Source organism: Scyliorhinus torazame, chromosome 12 (genome assembly GCF_047496885.1).
Source record: "Scyliorhinus torazame isolate Kashiwa2021f chromosome 12, sScyTor2.1, whole genome shotgun sequence".
NCBI lineage: Eukaryota > Metazoa > Chordata > Chondrichthyes > Carcharhiniformes > Scyliorhinidae > Scyliorhinus > Scyliorhinus torazame.
The window spans coordinates 64,456,197-64,475,871 of record NC_092718.1 but is presented as its reverse complement, the minus strand read 5'-3'; the positions used below and the strand labels follow the sequence as shown (position 1 = coordinate 64,475,871).

Genomic DNA, 19,675 nt, shown 5'->3' with positions numbered 1-19,675 from the left:
TGGCCTGCTAGTCTAGTGAGCTGCTTTGTCCTGGATGGGTACATTAACATTAAATCAATGGGTTTTCATGTTGGGTACATTTCCCTGTGCTAGAATAGGAAAACAGTCATGTAAAGGCAAAAACAGAAGTAACTCAAATTTATTTTGCATCTTTCAAAGCCTCAGGACATCCCAATGCAGCACCTAACCAAGGAATTACTTCTGAAATAAACTTACCATTGCAGTGTAAGAAAGGCAGGAACCAGTTTGTACATAGCAAGCTCCCAGTAGTGTGATAATGACAAGATCCTCTATTCAATGATATCAGTTGAGGGATAAATATTGGACAGGGAACTAGGAAGAATTTGGCCTGCTTTTATTCATAGTACTCCAGAGATGTCTTCTATATCCTCCTGAGAGGGCAGATGGAGTCTCCAGTTTAACATCCCACCTGGAAGACTGACTACAGCGTTCCTCATTGAGTTTTAGCTTAGGTTTTCTGCTCAAGTCTTGGAGTGAGACTTGAACGCACAACCTTCTGTCTCAGAAGCGAGGGTGCACGGCTGTTACATTCTTATGCTGCAATGAAACTGCAGAAAGAAGAGATAACACCTTACAGCCTTAGACAGCTTCCAGTCTGTATGCTGTCCATACAGCAATCCAAATATTTCAAAATTCGCTGTCTTGACATGACAGATTAATGTGCAGATTGTTCCCCATGTACAACACTCCTAATTCTTTAGACTGTATTACCATTACCATAGATAAAGTGGAATTGGATAGGCATCTGAAAAGTAAAAACATGGAAGGATTTGGAGAGAGAAGATGGGAATCAGGATATCAGGTAGAATACCTCAAATCTAGCTGCCCAGAAACTGGCAGGTCTGAAAACCAGACATGTTTATAATGTTCCATGCACAATTTTAGTTGAGCAAACTTTTTTTCTTAAAACTTAGCTGAACAATTGTGTTAGGCACTGTATTGGCACAGTGTGGCTCCAGACTTCACCACTTCACTCTATCACGTACTCCACACGACCTTGACCCTACCAAACCTGGCATGACCCAAACTGTCCACGGCTTGAACGCCCAATCCCAAACCTGGCAATTAATCTAATCCAGCAGGACCTTGGTCCTGAGGGTGCAGGATTGGAGATACGAAACCTACAGCTGGAGTTGAAAAGGTAACACCAAGATGGGCACAGCAGGCCAAATGTGCTCTCCATGTGTTTCAAATGTATGAACACTACAGAGCTTGAGAATCAAATAATGCAGCATTTCTTTTTACAATGCGATTTGATTTTTATTCCTTCAAGTGATTTGTTTGATTTCAGAATATTGAGCAAGTGAGCACTTTGGGGCCATTCTCCAAAAAGTGTCATTTTGGGCAGGAAAGCTGGTGAGAATCCTGTCACTGTTCCCGCGCGATTCCCATCACAATCCGCCCTACCCAAGTCAATTCTTTGGAGCTGGGGGAGATTCCCTGAGGAATTTTTCCACATTTAGAATTTTTTCCAGAGTGGGTTCTAAAGACAGCGGCAAGACCTCCGAGATCGGGGCATCAAAATCTCAAAGTTAAGTTCAAGGTCCTGCCCCCCCCCCCCCCCCCCCCCCCCCCACGGATATCAAAACCCCGTCCCGCAGACATGGGCAGCACCCCCAACCCTTGACCCTGGAGCGGCAACCTCCCCCAACCACTAAATGTCCAGGTCACCCCACCCCTCACATCACGGAGGCATGGGAGTGACTCCCTATCCATCCTCGTAGGCATCGGAGCATCGCCCCTCCCGCCAATCCCATGTGAGCGATACCCCACTATGGGGCCCCCTTTCACGTTCCCCCCCATTTCACGCCCCGCTTCATGACCCGACCCCCTTAATCTCCCGCTTCGTGATCATGACCCCTCTCAGGCCCCACCCCTTTGCACCCTGGTAGTGCCAGGGCACTGCCCTGTGTCCGACTACCAAGGGCTCCAATGACCCCCGACCCCTCCAGGGATGGCCAAAATGACTGCTTTCTGTTTATGGAAACCTGCTGGCCCCATACTGCGCCAGGGAGAGCGGAGAATCCCAGGGGAGCCTGGTGACTCCAACTTCAAAAACGCTGAGCATATTTAAACGCTCATTTAAATATGCTCAGCTGGTTCACAGCCAGCGGGTGTGAACCAAATCCAGATCGTGTCATCTGCCACAGACCAGGAGCATCGTACTCCATTCGGTATCCGGCCGAATGCCATTTAGGGGCTTTCCCGGTATTCTCTGGCAATAGCAGGTGGTGTACTGGGTGCAATACGGGGGATATTTATGCTGAATGTTTCCACTTGCAAGGGAGACCATAAGAGAATCATCAATAGGAAATTCAGGAGCAACTTGTTTACCAAGAGAAGGGTTAGAATATTCATTTTGAGGCAACTGGAAGCAATACTGAGAAGATAGACCAGCACATAGGATGAAAGGCACAAAACGTCTTGATGATGGTAGAGGAAGAGGGGTGGGTGGAGACTCATGTGGAGCATAAGCATTGATGTGATTGGCTGGTCAGTGGGAAGGTAGCCAGAGTGGGGTTTATTCGGGGAGTGGGGAGGCTAATCGAAGAATGGGGATACAGTCGAGGGTTGCGGGGTGGATAGTTTGGGGTGGGTAGGTGTAGTTGAGGGGGTGGGTTGTAGTCAGGGTATGAGGTGCAGTCAGGAGGTGGGTGCATTATTGGGACAGGAGAGGGTAGTTGGGCGGTGGGGAGTGTAGTTGGGAGATGGGGCGTGTAGTACTAAGGTCAATGTGTCGACAGCTAAGGTGCTTTTCACTACCAGTTCAATTTTCTTGGCTTCCCCAAGCCAAAGGGCAACATTTGCCCTTTGTTTCCGACAGATTGCTAATCTCATGTCACCTGGTTCAGCCAGGGCTGGTAACTTGAGTATGCAATTCTCCAAATTTAGATTCTTTAATGTTTAGCTGGCTCTCAAAACTTCCTCTTACCATGGCATGCTTCGCCATAGTCGTCAGCTCCAACACATCATAACTGGCATCAGGCCCAGTCGGAGTACTCAACCAGTCCAACTTCCCAATTAAACTTCTCAATTGATCCATTTCTTCCTTGGATGCTGGCTCCTCTTAATAATAATAATCGCTTGTTGTCACAAGTAGGCTTTAATGAAGTTACTGTGAAAAACCCCTAGTCGCCACATTCCGGCGCCTGTTCGGCGAGGCCGGTATGGGAATTGAACCCGCGCTGCTGGCCTTGTTCTGCATTACAATGCCAGCTGTTTAGCCCACTGTGCTAAACCAGCCTCTCTTGTGAGCATCTGACCCAATTTATTGGAATGCGACTAACATTTCCTAACTAGGATTGTTGGTTCAATATCACTCCCAGTTTGTTTTGCTTAATGTCTAAATCTATGTGGTTAAAGGCCCCTGAAGCCTGTCTTTCAACCTTGAATTTCTTCTTGATTTTATTGACCACCCATTCCTTCCTCATCCTGCAAAAACGCTGCTTTTATATCTATTGATTATATCTCTCGATTATACCTATCGATGGGCAGCACGGTAGCAGAGTGGTTAGCCCTGTTGCTTCACAGCGCCAGGGTCCCAGGTTCGATCCCGGCTTGGGTCACTGACTGTGCGGAGTCTGCACTTTCTCCCTGTGTCTGCGTGGGTTTCCTCTGGATGCTCCGGTTTCCTCCCACAAGTCCCCGAAAGGCGTGCTGTTAGGTGCATTGGACATTCTGAATTCTTCCTCCGTCTGCCCGAACAGGCACCGAACTGTGACGACTAGGGGCGTTTCACAGTAACCTCATTGCAGTGTTAATGTCAGCCTACTTGTGACAATAAAGATTATTATTATTATTATTATTTGCACTCTCAGGAGTGTGATGTCAAAATGGCTCAAAAAAATCTTCACGGTTGCTTTCCCTGCAGTGGGGGAGTCCACGCTGATATCTTGATCTCAGGTCAGGCAGCACCTTTCCTATGCAAAGCCACTTGTCTGACCAGGCTGGCTGTCCCCTGTCTGGTATTTATTTCGTATACTTCAAATTCTTTTCAACTTTTTACCTCATTTTATCAACTTATTTTCTAATTCATTGACAGCTACTAACATTTCTCCATCGTGCGGGCTCCCACTTCGAGTTACATTTCTGGTGTTTTCCATAGTTCCGATTCTGGTTAAGCTCCGACCTCTACTCGCCCCCTTCTCACTTCCTGGATGATCTTTCCCATATGTGACCAGAGTCCTATTTGCAAATCCGAGATCTTTTCCTGGAATCATGACCCCTTTCCGATTAACTGTCAGAACTCTGCATTTTCTGACCTTCCACATTTTTATCTCCTTTTGTCAATCCACGGCTTTGATTTCCTGACCTTCATCCTGCACATTTAATCAGTGTTTATATTTACCAGTGGCCATTCCTGCTCGTCGCATGATAATGGCACCCCTCCTGGCATTTATGGCGGGATTCTCCAGCCTCATTGCACTCTCGCTCGAGCAAAACAAGGCCAGCAAATAGCGGGAGAGGCAGAAAACGAGAACTTCCCCTGCGCCAAACAGTTTGCGATGTATCCGGCCCGCTCCCATTGGCGAAATCGGGATCTCGCCATGGTTTGGCGAGAAATCAATTATCACCACTTAAGCCCTATTTCCATACAATTAACGAGAGCCACCCCATATCCAACAGCCTCCCGTCATTCAGCGGCCTCCCCAGCAAGTGGTCACACTGGCGCCGATTAGTAATCCTTTTGAAGAACATGAACCTGGCCGAAGGGCTTCTGTGGGGAGTCGAGGAGATGAGTAGCCATCCTTGCTCACAGGTAAAGAACCCAGAGGGCGCTGGGCTTGCCACCCCAATGCTTGCCGGGGGGGGGAGGTGAGGTGTTGGACCCTCGGCTTGGGGTGGGGGGGGCTCCTCCGGGGTGGGCTGCCATGGGAGGAGGGGAGGGAGGTACTGGGGTGGCAACCGGGGAGGGCAGCTGCTCACAGCACCACCGTGCTAACACCTGGATCGCGTGTACCAGTTCAAGGGGCAACCCTTGCCCCTGCCTGCTGCCCCACTGACCACCCATAACCCCTAACGACTGCCGAGGCATCCGACCGTGTGGCTGTAGGCTATTGCTAATAGGAATTGGCAATCGTGTTTAAGTGAACACTTCTCACAACCCAAGTGGATTCCTGTGGGTGGATGGGCCATGTAGCATGTGGGAGTCATTGCCTAGCATCCCAATCAAACCGTGATGCCTGGACACTGTGCTTGAACACTGTGGGAGGCAACACCACAGACGCAGCAGCCAACATCTGAACCCCATGGAAATAGGACACAGCTCTGGGGACATGTCCAAGAGTAACGAGATCAACGCTATATACAAACCAAGGAAACGATCAAACAAAGCAATGAAACAATTCAGAGAGTCCATAAATACGAAAAGTTCATAAATTTAGTCTCTGAGGTGGGCAGCGAGTTCTGGTTGACCGCCTCAAGGGTGGGTCGAGAGCCGCCGGTTCAGGAGCGTGCTGGACTGCGTCAAAGTCAGGGGGAGGCAGAGTGACCGGGAGGTCTGCATAGTCCGTGGCAGGGTCAGCAGGAGGGCGAGGCACACTGGAGGATCACGAGGCGAGCGTGGAACGAGACGAAGGGCGCGTCGATTGCGGTGCAGAATAGAGCCATCCGGTAGACAAACCAGGAACGAGCGGGGGGGCCACCTGCCGAAGGACAACAGCTGTTGCAGACCAGCCACCATCCGGAAGATGGACGCAGACGTTGTCATCTGGAGCCAGAGCAGGGAGATCAGCTGCACGGGAGTCATGAGCCGCCTTGTGCTGTGCACGAGACAGCTGCATCCGGCAAAGGACCGGAACGTGGTCGAGGTCTGGGACATGGATGGACGGCACTGTCGTCCTCAGGGTGCGACTCATGAGTAATTGGGCTGGCGACAGGCCGGTGGACAGTGGGGCAGAGCGAAAGGCCAGCAAGGCAAGGTAGAAATCAGACCCAGCATCGGCAGCCTTGCATAGGAGCCGTTTGACGATATGTACTCCCTTCTCTGCTTTGCCGTTGGATTGGGGGTACAGGGGACTGGACATCAAATGGGCAAAATTGTACCGCCTGGCAAAGTTGGACCATTCTTGACTGGCAAAGCAGGTGCCATTGTCCGACATAACTGTGAGCGGGATGCCGTGTCGAGCAAAGGTTTCTTTACATGCACGAATGACTGCAGACGAGGTGAGGTCATGCAACCGCATCACCTCCGGGTAATTCGAAAACTAGTCCACGATCAGGACATAGTCTCTACCCAGCGCGTGGAACAGGACGATGCCCACCTTGGTCCATGGTGACGTGACCGACTCATGGGGCTGCAGGGTCTCGCGTGGTTGGGCCGGCTGGAAGCGTTGACCAGTGGGGCAGTTGAGCAGTGTGTTGGCTATGTCCTCATTAATGCCGGGCCAGTACACTGCCTCTCGGACCCATTGGCGGCACTTTTCTACGCCAAGGTGGCCCTCGTGTAGTTGTTCCAGGACAAGCTGGCACATGCTATGCGGGATGACAATGCGGTCCAGTTTTAGAAGAACCCCGTCGTCTACCGCCAAATCATCTCTGACATAATAGAATTGAGGGCATTGACCCTTGAGCCACCCGTCCGTTAGGTAGTGCATGACACGCTGTAGCAAGGGGTCAGCTGCCGTCTCGCGGCGAATTTGGATGAGGCGTTCGTCCGAGACAGGTAGATTGGAGGCCGCGAATGCCACATGGGCGTCAACCTGGCAGACAAATCCCGCTGGGTCACATGGAGTGTTGACTGCCCTAGAGAGAGCGTCAGCAATGGTGAGGTCCTTGCCTGGGGTGTATACCAGCTGGAAGTAGTATCGCCGGAGCTTGAGAAGAATACACTGGAGGCGAGGTGTCATGTCGTTCAAGTCTTTCTGTATTATATTGGCCAGCGGGCAATGGTCAGTCTCGAAGGTGAATTGAGGAAGTCCGTAGACATAATCGTGAAACTTAACAACACCGGTCAGAAGGCCCAGGCACTCCTTTTCTATCTGCGCGTAGCGCTGCTCCGTGGGGGTCATCGCACATGACGCATATGCAACGGGGGCCCATGATGAGGCCTCATCATGTTGAAGGAGCTCTGCCCCAATGACGGATTGACTGGCATCGGTCCAAATTTTGGTCTCCTTTGCTGGATCAAAGAAGGCTAAGACCGGGGCCGTGGTCAGTTTTGCCTTGAGTTACCTCCATTCGCGCTCGTGGGCAGGGAGCCATTAGAAGTTTGTTGTCTTCCTGACAAGGTTCCTGAGAGCCGTGGTCAAGGCGTAATCGTATTTGGGACCGGTTGACCGTAAGGGTTGCACACCACTCATTGTCCGGATCGATGCTGTATACCGATAGAGGCTGGATTCTTTGCTTCAGGGACACCCTGTTTTTTGTAATGATACCGACTCGAAAAGGCGCCTTCGGGTCCTCGGTGTCAATATCGGGTAGCAGGTCCGAATCGGGCTCGGTGACCGTGGGTTGAATGGCCCGGACATTCCTGCGAGGCTGGCTGGAGCGACGAGAGTTGGCAGGCTGAGCTGATCTGCATAAAGCAGCATAGTGGCCAAGTTTGCCACATTGCAGGCATCGTCGGGATTTGGCAGGACATTGTCGCTTTAAGTGGGCGGAGCCACAGTTGCCGCACGTTGTAGCGTCAGTACGTTTGCTGCGCCACCGCACATGCGCGGTGCGGTCGTACGTGGTGCGCGCCTGCGCAGTACGTTCGTCGACGTCGCCGTCCCCTCGTTCGGTGCGCACAAGCGCGGGAGTCCGCGAAAAGCATGCGAAATGGCCGCCCTCATCCAGGCTGAGGCCCTGGAGTTGCTCGATTGCTTGGATCCGTTGTGCCTTGTGGGGACCTTGCCGCGCCGTTTCAGCCGCTGGATGTGGGAATACCGACTAGTGGCGTGTTTATGTAGCACGCAGGTCTCAATGGCAATCGCTAGGGTGAGCTGCTTTACCTTGAGGAGCTGCTGGCGTGGGGGTCCAACTGAACAGCGGGCGGACGCTGTCCATTTTGCAGGATGGCTGTATGCTGGTGGAAGGCAGATCACTTGCAGGTAGGTCTAAGAAGTTCTAACATCCCTCAACTACTGGTACCATGATGTGTTGGGTGCTCTGGATCCGTGGAACACATACAGGCCACCAACACTTAAAATAGTAAAACCCTATTTTATTAAGCTAGAAACTGTTGAACATACTTTCACTGTGGGTTAACACGATGTTAGATTAAACTAAAGTCTATGCCTGTCCTAACCAGTCTATGCACTCAGCACATGGTGAAGATCTGTGCTGTAAGCTGTAAGCTCTGTCCTTCTGAGAGGCTGCATCCCAAATGAGCGGGAACTCTGATACCCTCTGTCTTTATAGTGAGTGTGCTCTAACTGGTGATTGGCTGCGGTGTTGTGTGTGTTGATTGGTCTTGCTGTGTGTCCATCAGGGTGTGTGTCTGCACCATGATATACTGGTGTATATTATGACAGTCCTTATCCCATACTTTTAAGCCCATTGTCACTGCAATGTAAAATTCCCTGGATAGTGGCAAGTTCACACAGGACGTGGTGGTGTCTTCCTATATTTTTTGTAAATTTCACATCAAGCCGCAATTTGCTCAATCAGGTCATCATATTCTTTTATCAAGCTCTCCATCATCTCGCAGTAGAGCTTTCAGTTTTTGTGGCCCCATATATGCAAACTGTCTATGCAACTTCCAAATGATCTTCTTTTCATCTACCGGATTCTTCATTCCAGATGTTAACAAGACTTCATGAAACCTTTGAGATTTTGGATTCCTTAATGACAGCAGTAATGGCCTGAGCAGTGAAATGTTGATCTACAGTCTTCCAGAGCACAATCGCTCTGTCATTCTTCATGTTATGTGTCATTTGTGCTTCATTGTAGAGCTGCTTAACAATAGAGGTATGTCTCCAGAAACCACATTGGTATTGATGCAAAGGTTAATCCAAGCGATGCTATAAGGGAGGGATACCCTTCTGGAAGATTTTAGCATGTTATCATCTCCAGACCTGAAGCATGCAAAGCGTTCATACTCCTTGACCTTTTGCCGATCTGCCTCATCAGACTCCAGATAGTAGTTAAGCCAGTCCACCCCATGTATTGTGCAACTGCTACCTAAAACAGCACAGTTGAATGAATCAGCAATCTAAATGCTGACTTGATTCAAACTCTCAGTTAACACCGTAATTCCTTCATGGCAGTCCCCATCATCATTTTCAGTCTCGGAATTCTCTGCTTCTCGCGTTATTTCAAAAACTTAATTCCTTCACTGTGGGCAACGCATTGCATAATAATACTTGGAACCACACCGATTAGATTGATTAACCATTCCTGGCCCCCATTTCCCGGATTTAAATGTCTACGGTTGCCATCCCGGACCCACGATTTTGTCTCGATTCTCAAATTGGTTAAAAGTACGGCCTTCTTCAGACCGTCTATCCGAAACTTCATCTTTGTACAGAAATCTGCGTCACATATTTTGTCGATCCCGAAACTCAGCCACTGTTGAATCCTCCACCCATTTCTTTATTGCAGAGTTGCCTGGATTGAATAGATGAAAATGACTGTCTTTCCAAAATAAATTGTAGGGCAGCAGCCATTTGGTCGTAAAGAGAGTCTTTACTTCAGAATTGGACCCCTGTTAATACGAAAAGCCTATCGTCAAGAGAAAAGCGTGCACAGTCAAGCAACTTAAATGCCAATATAGACTCCGGGATGGCATGCTCAAATCTCTTCAGTCTCTTATACCATCGATCAAAGTCCATGATATATTCCTCTATGGGCTCATCATCTGTTTTCTTAAATCTAGCAAAGGCTGAACATGCTTCAAATGCTTCCAATAAGTTTTGCTTTTTGTAGAATTTATTGAAAAATTGTAACACTGTTCAGTGCCTCTTCAATATTCAAATTATTCACGTTTCACTCTGAAAACATTTTACTCCTAATTTTACTCTCCGCTGGTAATGATAAAACCAGGGCCATACCTTGCTTCTTTTTGGACAATGAAGTAACCAACATCCACATCTCAACTTCAGCTTTCCATTGCTCCTATGGCTCCACTTCTGAGAAAATTAGTGGATAATCAAAGCCTGACATTTTGCATCTTCCTTCTGTGGTACAGCTGCCTGGTCAACTCTCAACAGTGTCCGTAACTTTTTTAAATTTTAAGATGAGGAAAGATCGATTCATTCCAGGAGTGATAATATGAGAAATAGAGCTTGGTTATTATATAAACAAACTTTATTAAAATAAAAAAAAAGAAAATAATATTTAAACTTTTAAACTTCAACCATAACAATAACAGATTATATATATTTTCTTAACCTTAACACACTAGTTCCCTTTAAACAGCACTTTAACAGAACATGCTTTAATAAGACAATTAGCTTAATAATGTAATTGCCAAAGAATGCACTTGCTGTTACATTGTTATATTGACAGGAGATGATAGGGGATGGGTAGTCGGGGGTGGAAGTGTATTCGGGGGGAGGAGGGTGTGGTCGGGGAGGTGTAGTTGGGGAGTGGGTTTGCAGTCGAGGGGAGTGGGTGTGTAGTCAGGTGAGGATGTAGTTGCGGGTGTAGTTGGGGAGGTGGGGGTGTAGTCGGGGGGGTGGGGGTGTAGTCGGTGAGTGGGTATGTATTCTGGGGGTGGTGTAGTCGAGGGTGGGGGGATGTTGTGTAGTCCAGGGGGTTGAGTGTGTAGTCCGGGGTGGTGGGTTGAGTCTGTATTCTGGGGATAGAAGTGTTTTCGGGAGATTGGGTGTGTAGTCGGGGGGGGGGGGGGCGGATTATTGGGGAGTGTGTAGTCATGTGGGTAGATATGTTATCAGGAGGGGGGATGTTGGCGGGGGGTGTAGTCGTGGGGGGGTTGAGTGTGTAGTTGGAAGAATAGATGTGTCGTCGTGGGAGTTGGGTATGTAGCTGGAGGTGGGGAGCATAGGTGAGTGGCGGGGAACATGGTTGGGGTGGAGGTGAATTGGGCGGCGGGGAGGTTGTTTGCGGTGGATAGGGTGATTGTGGGATGGGGTGTATTCGGGGGTTGGAGGGTAGTTTGGAGGTCACAGGATAGCCTAAGGGTGGAGGGGGCAGTCAAGGGTGTGGGTTTTGTTGGGGTGTACTATATATGACTTGGGAGGATTGTTGCACCTCCCTCCCCCCCCCCCCCCCCCCCCCAGAGGATTGCCCACTTTGTGGTGGTCTGCTGTGCCAGGTTTTGGAGGAGGAGGAACATGCTGCCAGCTCCAAGCAGGAGCCGGGTCAGGGAAAGGCTGGAGGATGAGCCCTGGGAGGACCAGCGGGAGAAGCCGGAGGGTGGAGGATAGGCGGCGGCGAGGGTCCAGCATGCCAAGAGGACCAGGGAGGCCCTCATCCTCACCCGCTTCTCATAGGGCATGCTTCATCCGTCATCGCACCACCTCTCCCCATCCCACCCACAGTCTCCCCCCATAACCCTTCCCCAGCCCCATTGCCCTGTTCAAGCTTCCCAGGGTCTGTGTTATATCAGTCCAGGGTGATGGGCCTGTGTCAGCACTGTCAGCGGGTCAATATGCAAGTGATGATAACCAACCCACTGTGAGCTGAGCTCAATCTATCCCATTGCCTGACTCCTGTCTGTCTGTTGAGTGCGCGCTCACACCCATCATCTGGAATCACACATGACTCCCGTGCACACTGCTGGCACTTGGAAGTTTAATTGTAATCATGTGGGTAACAGGAAAAAGCATGCCAGCGGGAGTGGATCACACTTCCCATTCTGCTATCAGGAACAGCATGCCAGCGACAAAGTAACATCCACAGTCTGGGCTGCTGTCCACCAGTGCCAGCCCTCTCCCATGGTGCAGTCTCAACCCAGTCAAAGTCATGCCTGGACACTGTTATAGATGGAGCCGCCCCCCCCCCCCCACACACACACACACACAGGAATTGGCGCTTCGCGAGCCCTCATCACTGAGGGGAGACAAGCATGACAGAGAGAACACAGAGGCAGTGGTAGCTCCTCTCCAACAGGCAGGAGAAGCTGGTACCTGTTAAAGCCAAAACCAAGAGCCGGTGTCCTGTTCCCCATCGGCCGCATCCACCGGCTGTTGCGCAGTGTGCAAGGGTCACTCTGTCATGCATGTGGAGGCTGACACCCCCATCTATTTTACCACTGTCGAGGTCCTTGAGTTGACCAATAATGCAGCCCAGGACAAGAAGATGATCCATATCACCCCTGCCACATTCAGCTCATATCCACAATGTTGTGGAAGTCAGAATGCTGCTGGGAGGACTCACCATAGCCCAGGGCAGGGTCCTGCCCAACATAAAGGTCTTGCTGCTGCCCAAGAAAACATGATACACCAGTAAGGTTAAAGGACAAGATTAGATCAGAAAAAAAAGTGAGAGGGGGATGTTTCTATGATTGAGGAGCTGGAGGTGTGCAGATTAGGTGGATTGGCCATGCTAAAATGTCCCTTAGTGGCCAATGATGTGCAGATTAGGTGGGGTTATGGGGATAGGGTGCAGGAATGGGCCTCTTTCTGAGGGTTGGTGCAGACTCGATGGGCTGAAAGGCTCCTACCACCCTTGTAGTAGACTACTCCCAGAGTCTGACTGCAAAATTGGCCACATACCCTGATCGTTAAGCCCAACCCTCTTCCCGGGATTTCGGATCATGAGAATGTTGAAGTCCCATCCAGCCAGATTTCACGGGACTTTAAAGTGCCAACATTTACAGGGAATCTATCATTATTCCTTGTTGTTTTTGTGGTGTTTTGTTGACATCAGCCTGATGCGATTCTCTCAATTTACATCTGGTTTTAGAGGAGGGAACTCTGAGGTAATCCCTATAACCTGCTCCAGCCCTACAACTCTTCTAAATCTCTATAGTCCTCCAATTCTGTATATATGGTTCAACTTTTCAACTTTTAACTTTCATAACATCTAGGTAAGCTGACTAAAGTAATCGTGGTACAGTAATAACTGAAGTGAATACAGGGACAGAGGGTATAGAGAGCCTCCATTTCAAGGACATACATTCCAAGACTTACAAAGCTATGGGCCATTGCTGAAAGATGGGATTAGAATACTTTGGTGGTTGTTTTTGATTGGGGCAGACGCGAGGGACCAAAGGGCCTTTTCTGTTTTGTAGTCCTCTATGGCAGACTCAACCACATTTAATGCACTGAAAAGATTTTTTACTTATTGCGACTGTATTCCAGCACACAGTGGGGCTGCCAGGACTTAAGTGTATCAGCAGCCCATTTTACACTACCTCGACATCCGCGGAGAAAGTAAATCAGGGACCAGGTAGATGAGGTGTCGATTCCCTTTGAGTACTTCCTGTGTTATTAGCATCTGATATTTCATCCCCAGTCACTCTTCAGTAGCTGTATATTACTTAAAATCAATCAACTGGAAAGTATCATTCTACATTCTAAGTGAAGCACCTAGAACCATAGGGGCGGACATTTCTAGGTCCGGAAGATCCCACCATCGGGAATGGCTGGAAAATCACACCCTAAGTATCAACTCAGGCGGGTAAAGCGGCATGCAGCCCACCAACTCCAGTGCCAGCTTTTTCCGCCATACGTTTTGCCGCTTAGTCAAAAAAAAATCAAGGAGGTGGGTCCAAAGATGTAACACCAGCCTGCCCCGCCAGCGACCTCGCTCCTGACAGAAAAAAGGGAGCCCCGATCTAACAAATATAAGGAACCCCTAACCTCACACCCCCTGGACACAGAACCCCCCTTACTCCTCATTGAATGGAAGCCCCCCCCCGGCAGTGTCAGGGCCCTAACAGAATGCTACCTGGGTATTACCCACTCCCCCGGGGACTGTAAGTACCTGTGCCCCCTGGCGGGTTCTATTCACCAGTGACGTCATGCCGGTGGTGGGGGAATTCAGTACATGGTGTTGTGTTATGCTTCTTCATGTAGCATAAGCGGCTTCCTTGATGTATACTCTGACAAAGGAAGTTTCAGACTTGGAGATAGGTTTAACACATTTATTGAACAGTTAACAATTCTCCTACTTGAGTTCGATTCTCCTGCTAATCTTACTATAGTAATTCAATCTAACTAACCAGTCTGCTCTAATCCATGCGGTGGGTGTGATGCTTCCTGATCTGCCCCTGTCTCTCTAAGTGTCGCCTATGGAAAGAGAAAGAGCATGTGTGCCCTGTCCTTTTATATGGGTAGCCCCCTTGTGGTAGTGTCACCTCTGGGTGTGTCTTGACTGCCCATTGGTCGTGTCCTATCTTACTGACCTATTGGTTGAATGTCTGTGTGTCATGATGTCTCTGATGCTCCCTCTAGTGTTTACCTAGTTGCAGTGTAGCTACATTAACCCCTTGTGTATTTCCAGTGATGCATATCACCACACATGGGGGTGATAATAGTGGGGAGGCCCACTAAATAGATTCAAATGTGTGCTAATGGGGTTCACGACCTTTCATGGCAGAAACCCCGTACGTCATTGGAGGGAACAATGTCAGCGTAAAAGCCGTTTTGGGACACCCGCTGGATTCTCCTCCGCCTCTCACATGTCTGTCCAGAGAAATCCCCCCCCCCATAGAGCAATAGAGCAAAGGAAGCGATTACCACCTCCACCACCAACAGCACCTACAGAAAGACCACATAGTCTCATTTCCCTTGCTCTGTCTCCATGTGCCTGTAAATTATTCACCCTTCAGGCATTTATCCAATTCCCTTTTGAAAGTTACTGTTCCAATGCTCTTTCAAGCCGTAAATTCCAGATTATAAATAACTGGCTGTATTAAAACAATGCTTGTGTGTATCACCTTCGATCTGTGCCCTCTGGTTGTTGACCCTCTTGCCACTGGAATTCAACTTTATTTATTCCAGTAAAACAGTTCATGATTTTGAGTATCTCTATCATGCCCCATCCTAACCTCCTCTCCTTAATGCCGCGAACCCACCCTCTCCAATCTTTCCACATCACTGAAGTCCCTCATCCCGGAATCATACTACTAAATCTCGTCTGCACTTCCTCTAAGACCTTGAAGTCCTTTTGAAGGTGAGGTTCCCATAATTGAACAATATGCTCCAGCTGAGGCCTAACCAATGTTTAGCCTAACTTTAGTACCCAATGCCTCACTTTCTGGAGCCCAGGGTCCTCTATATTTTTCATATAATTCACCTTAGCTGCCCCTGCGATCTTAGAAAATTTGTTGACATTTATCCCCGGGTCTCTCTGTTCTTGCACCCCTGTTAAAATTGGTCCACATAATTCGTATTGCCTCTCCTCATATTCAGAGCAAAATGAATCAGCAATATCTTCCTGAAGTCTGCTACTAACCTAGATCCATGGTTGCAGTGACAGCCAAATCTGCGTATTATTTAAGTAATTCAGTGGACAGTTGTAACTAGGCTGTTTGACGGCCTCTGAGGAAATGTTGCATGGAGGTTGCCTGACTGTCTGGAGAAATAGCCAACTGGCTTCCCTTTAGCACAACCAGATGGAGGCCTTGAAAGATCGAGCCACGGTTCCACTCCTAGTTTATTCAGTTGGATTGTGGCTGTTCAAAAAATTTAAATATTGGGCCTGCCAATAATCCACACCCACCCACACTTTAGAGGCTTTTGAAATCTATTATAAATTCTGGTGGAAGATGCACATCCGAAGCCAGCTGCTCAAGCCAGCTGCTCAAGGTCTTTCCATGAGGCTCTTTGCCGATTTCTCCCACACTGAGAAAAAGATGTTTGATCACAAATGTTTCACAAGTAAATTTGTTTGATATTTGTATTTCACCAGCTTTAAAAGATTCCACAAAGCAGTCCATCAACAGCGACTGGAAGATTGAACTCCCTGGAGAATTTCCAATGGCAGGAACCACGGTCCGTTATGTGCGACGAGGGCTGTGGGAAAAGATGTCCGCCAAGGGACCAACTAAAACACCACTTCACTTAATGTAGCTCTCCAATCTTTCTGTCTTCTCCGTTGGAATGCACCAACTCATTAATTTGATGCAAGCACAGAGGATGCTGGAAAAGCGCAGCAGGTCTGGCAGCATCCGTAAGGAGAGGAAAAAGAGTAAACGTTTCGAGTCCGCTTGGCTCTTCATCAGAACTAAAGGGAGGGAGAATGTGTTGGATATTACACTGTAGCTGGGAGAGATTGCAACAAGATGTATCTACCTTAAGAACAAAAGACAGAGGGCCTGGGGGTGGTGGGGCGGGGCGGGGGTGGGGGTGGGGGGGTGGGAAGGTTTTCACAGACACTGGGCGCGATTCTCCACTCCCACGTCGAAGTGGCCGCGCCGTCGTGAACGCCGTCGAGGTTCACGACGGCGCAGAACAGCCCCGGTCCTGACCGATTCAGGCCCTGACAATGGGCCAGGATCGGGGCCACGTCATCTACACGTGCCAGGCCTTGTCGCCCGCGTAAAGGCGGCGCCGCAGAGATGACGCGGCCGGCTCCGCATAACGGGCATCATCCGCGCATGCGTGGGTTGGCCGGCGCCAACCCGCGCAAGCGTGGTTGCCGTCCTCTCTAAGTCCGCCCCGCAAGAAGATGGGGGACGGATCTTGCGGGGCTGCGGAAGGAAGGAGGTCCTCCTTCAGAGAGGACGGCCCGACGATCGTGGGCACCGATCGCGGGCCACCCCACATTTCATTACATTAGTGTAGAAGATTGTAGTTTAGTCGGGCAGCATGGTCGGCACGGGCTTGGAGGGCTGAAGGGCCTGTTCCTGTGCTGTACATTTCTTTGTTCTTTGTTCAGGTAAAGCCCGGTGCTGGGAGTGGAGAATCACGCCCACTAATTTTAAAAAGGGGTTTAAAATGGAGGAGAAAGGGCACAATCTAAAGCTGCCGAACTCAACGTTGAGTCTTCAGTTGGGCATGTTGCAATCCTTGGGACCAACAGATGCTGCCAGACCTGCTGGCTTTTTCCAACATTCTCAGTTCTTGTCTCAGATTCTAGCATCTGCAGTATTTTGCTTATTTCCTTAATTTAATATTTGTTTTTGGAAACTTGTTGTACATTGACCACAGTTGCGTGTTAGTACTCAGATCTGGTACAGGCAGATAAGATGCAACTTTAGCAGAGACTATCTTGGTAGGAGTCTCTTCATCTCTTGAGGATTGTGTTAAAGTGGCACCCGGGAGAAGTACACATAGAGAGAGAGCAAGAGAAGCAACAATGTCATTCTGCCAGCCATCTCTGGGAGACAACATTCAGTTTTCATACTACTGTTTTCCTCATTGCAGGTTAAGCACGCTTGCTCTCTGAATGCGGGTGGAGCAGGCAAGGACATATTTATTGCCCATCACTCAACTGTCCTGATATACTTTGATCACGTCAAAGTGCATTAAAGAACCAATCGTGGAGGGGTGGCAGGTCCCTTGCTCTGACGGATTCTGTTATCAGTCCAGCACCTTTGAAAGTTAATTTTTCCTGGTGCCAGCCGTAAATGGCCAGATTTATTGAATTCAATTTCTGAACTCTGAACACTTGGAATTATCATCTCTCAGTTGCCCGTTCAGTCTGACACTAATTAAACTGTTATATGAAAATAAGAGATTGCAACAAGATTGCTCATCCCATGCACCATTCATTTACAATGGTATAAGTATATTAACCCAGTAAATTGTGTGCCTGCTGCATTGCAATGACCTGTCCATTAAAGCACAGGAATGTGAAGAAATAAAATCTGAGAATTTTACAACTCAGAAGTGGCCATTTGACTCATTCGCCTTGTACTGGCTTTTTCACAGAGAACGGTCCATGGAGTCACATTCTTCAGCTTCTGAAAATACCTTTTCTTCATTTTCGAATAACTTTCCACATTGAGAAGCTATCCTGGATCCTCCTTCACTCCCGTGTCTGCTTGGGTGGTCCAGCACCCAACAGCCCTCTGCTAAAAACATTACCGAAATCTGTTGTTTTGCTCTTTCGTCCCTGGTGCCTCTACTCCCTTTCTATTCCATGCCTCAAAAGGAAAGAAATCGTCAAAGAGGGATCTTCCGATTGACACTTCTCCCCTGACTCTTCTTGTTAAGGGGTGCAAGTGGCCTCCTGGTACTGTCAGAGAACAATGAGGAACATCGGAACAGGACTGGGACGATCCAGTCCCCCATGGATCTAGATTATGCATGATTTGTACCTTAGCCAGATTTGCCTGCCTTTGTTTAAGAACCCTCGGTACCGGCTTCCGGTTACGGCGATGCGGAGCTAAGCTAAGAAATGTTTTGACCGATTCCCGTGTGGGAAGGTGAGAGCAAGGTCCCCTTTCCGTTGTGTATGGAGGGGACCAGAAGTGGAACGGAGGAAAAGGTGGCTTTGGAGCAGCGGCAGAAACGAGGGGGAAAAATCAAGATGGCGGAGGGCGGAGATCGAGCAGGCATGGGGGCCGGACCAGCAGGAGTTTCTCAGGCGCTGCGTGGAGGAGCTTAAAAAGGAGGTGCTGGTGCCAATGCTGACGGCGATCGAGGGGCTGAAGGAGACCCAGAAGGCCCAGGAGGTAGAGCTCCGAGAGGTGAAGGACAAAACTAACGAGGACGAGATCTTGGCCTGGCGGTGAAGATGGAGGCGCACGAGGCGCTGCACAAGAGGTGGGCCGAGAGCTTTGAGGTCCTGGGGAACAGGTCAAGGAGGAAGAATCTCCGGATTCTGGGTCTCCCTGAAGGGGTGGAGGGGGACCGACGCTGGGGCATATGTGAGCACGATGCTCCATTCGCTGATGGGTGCGGAGGCCTCTCCAAGCCCCCTGGAGCTAGAAGGCCGGCGAGCTGCCGAGGGCGATAGTGGCGAGGTTCCATCATTTCAACCGGGCCAAGGCGGTGCTGCATAGAAAGAGGGTGAGATTCGGAATGCTGCAGCCAGCTCGACTGTGGGTCACATTTCAGGATCGACACCACTATTTTGAAACGCCAGAAGAGCTTGGACCTTTATCCAAACGGAAAAATTGGACTCAAACTGAGGGTCTGTGGTTGTGGGGGAGATGTTGACTGTATACAGGGTTGTAAATATGGGCAAAGAATGTTTCACGGGTGGGCCGATGGATGGGGATGGAGGAAGAGTTTTGATGGGGAGACTGTGAGGAATGTGGGTGCCGGTGCTGGAGGGAGGGGAGGCCTGGGGATGTGGGAATTGGGATAAGGCCGCAACAGGAGCTGCGCCACAGGGGGCGGGGCTGGCTCAGGAAAGCGCGGGCTTTTTCCCACGTTAGGGAAGGGCGGGAGGGGGGGGATGGAGGAGGGCAAGGAGGAGGAGGGATTTCCACACGGGGCGGGGGGGGGGGTCAACGGGAAGGCGGGAGAAGCCGGGGTCAGCAGGAGGCAGCTGACTTACGGGAGTATTATGGGGGTAGCAAAAGAGCTAGATTTGGATCCAGCGGGTGGGGGGGGGGGGGGGGAATAGGGTTGTTGCTGCATTGGCCGAGGGGGAACTGAAAACGGAAGAGATGGTCGGGGCGGGGATTCCGCGTCTGGGGGACTGGAGGGTGCGGGAGGCGCGGGCACGGGACTGGCCTAAAATAGGAGATGGCTAGTCGGCAGAGGGGGGGGGGGGGGAGCCCCCCCATCCGGCTGATCACGTGGAATGTGAGGGGCTTAATGGGCCGGTTAAGAGGGCCCGAGTGTTCGCGCACTTAAAGGGACTGAAGGCAGACGTGGTCATGCTTCAGGAGACACATCTGAAGGTGCAGATCAGGTCAGGTTAA

At 49.8% G+C, this 19,675-nt stretch overlaps 1 protein-coding gene across 1 annotated transcript in view; it reads left to right on the top strand.

Moving 5' to 3' along the window:
- The window catches only part of adamts17 (ADAM metallopeptidase with thrombospondin type 1 motif, 17), a 654,840-nt gene that overhangs the window by 504,428 nt on the left and 130,737 nt on the right, over positions 1-19,675 (top strand). Inside the window, exons 17-18 of the mRNA XM_072468796.1 lie at positions 15,766-15,922; position 18,812. Of these exons, the coding sequence (XP_072324897.1) occupies positions 15,766-15,922; position 18,812 (158 nt within the window). The remainder of the gene's footprint in view (positions 1-15,765; positions 15,923-18,811; positions 18,813-19,675) is intronic.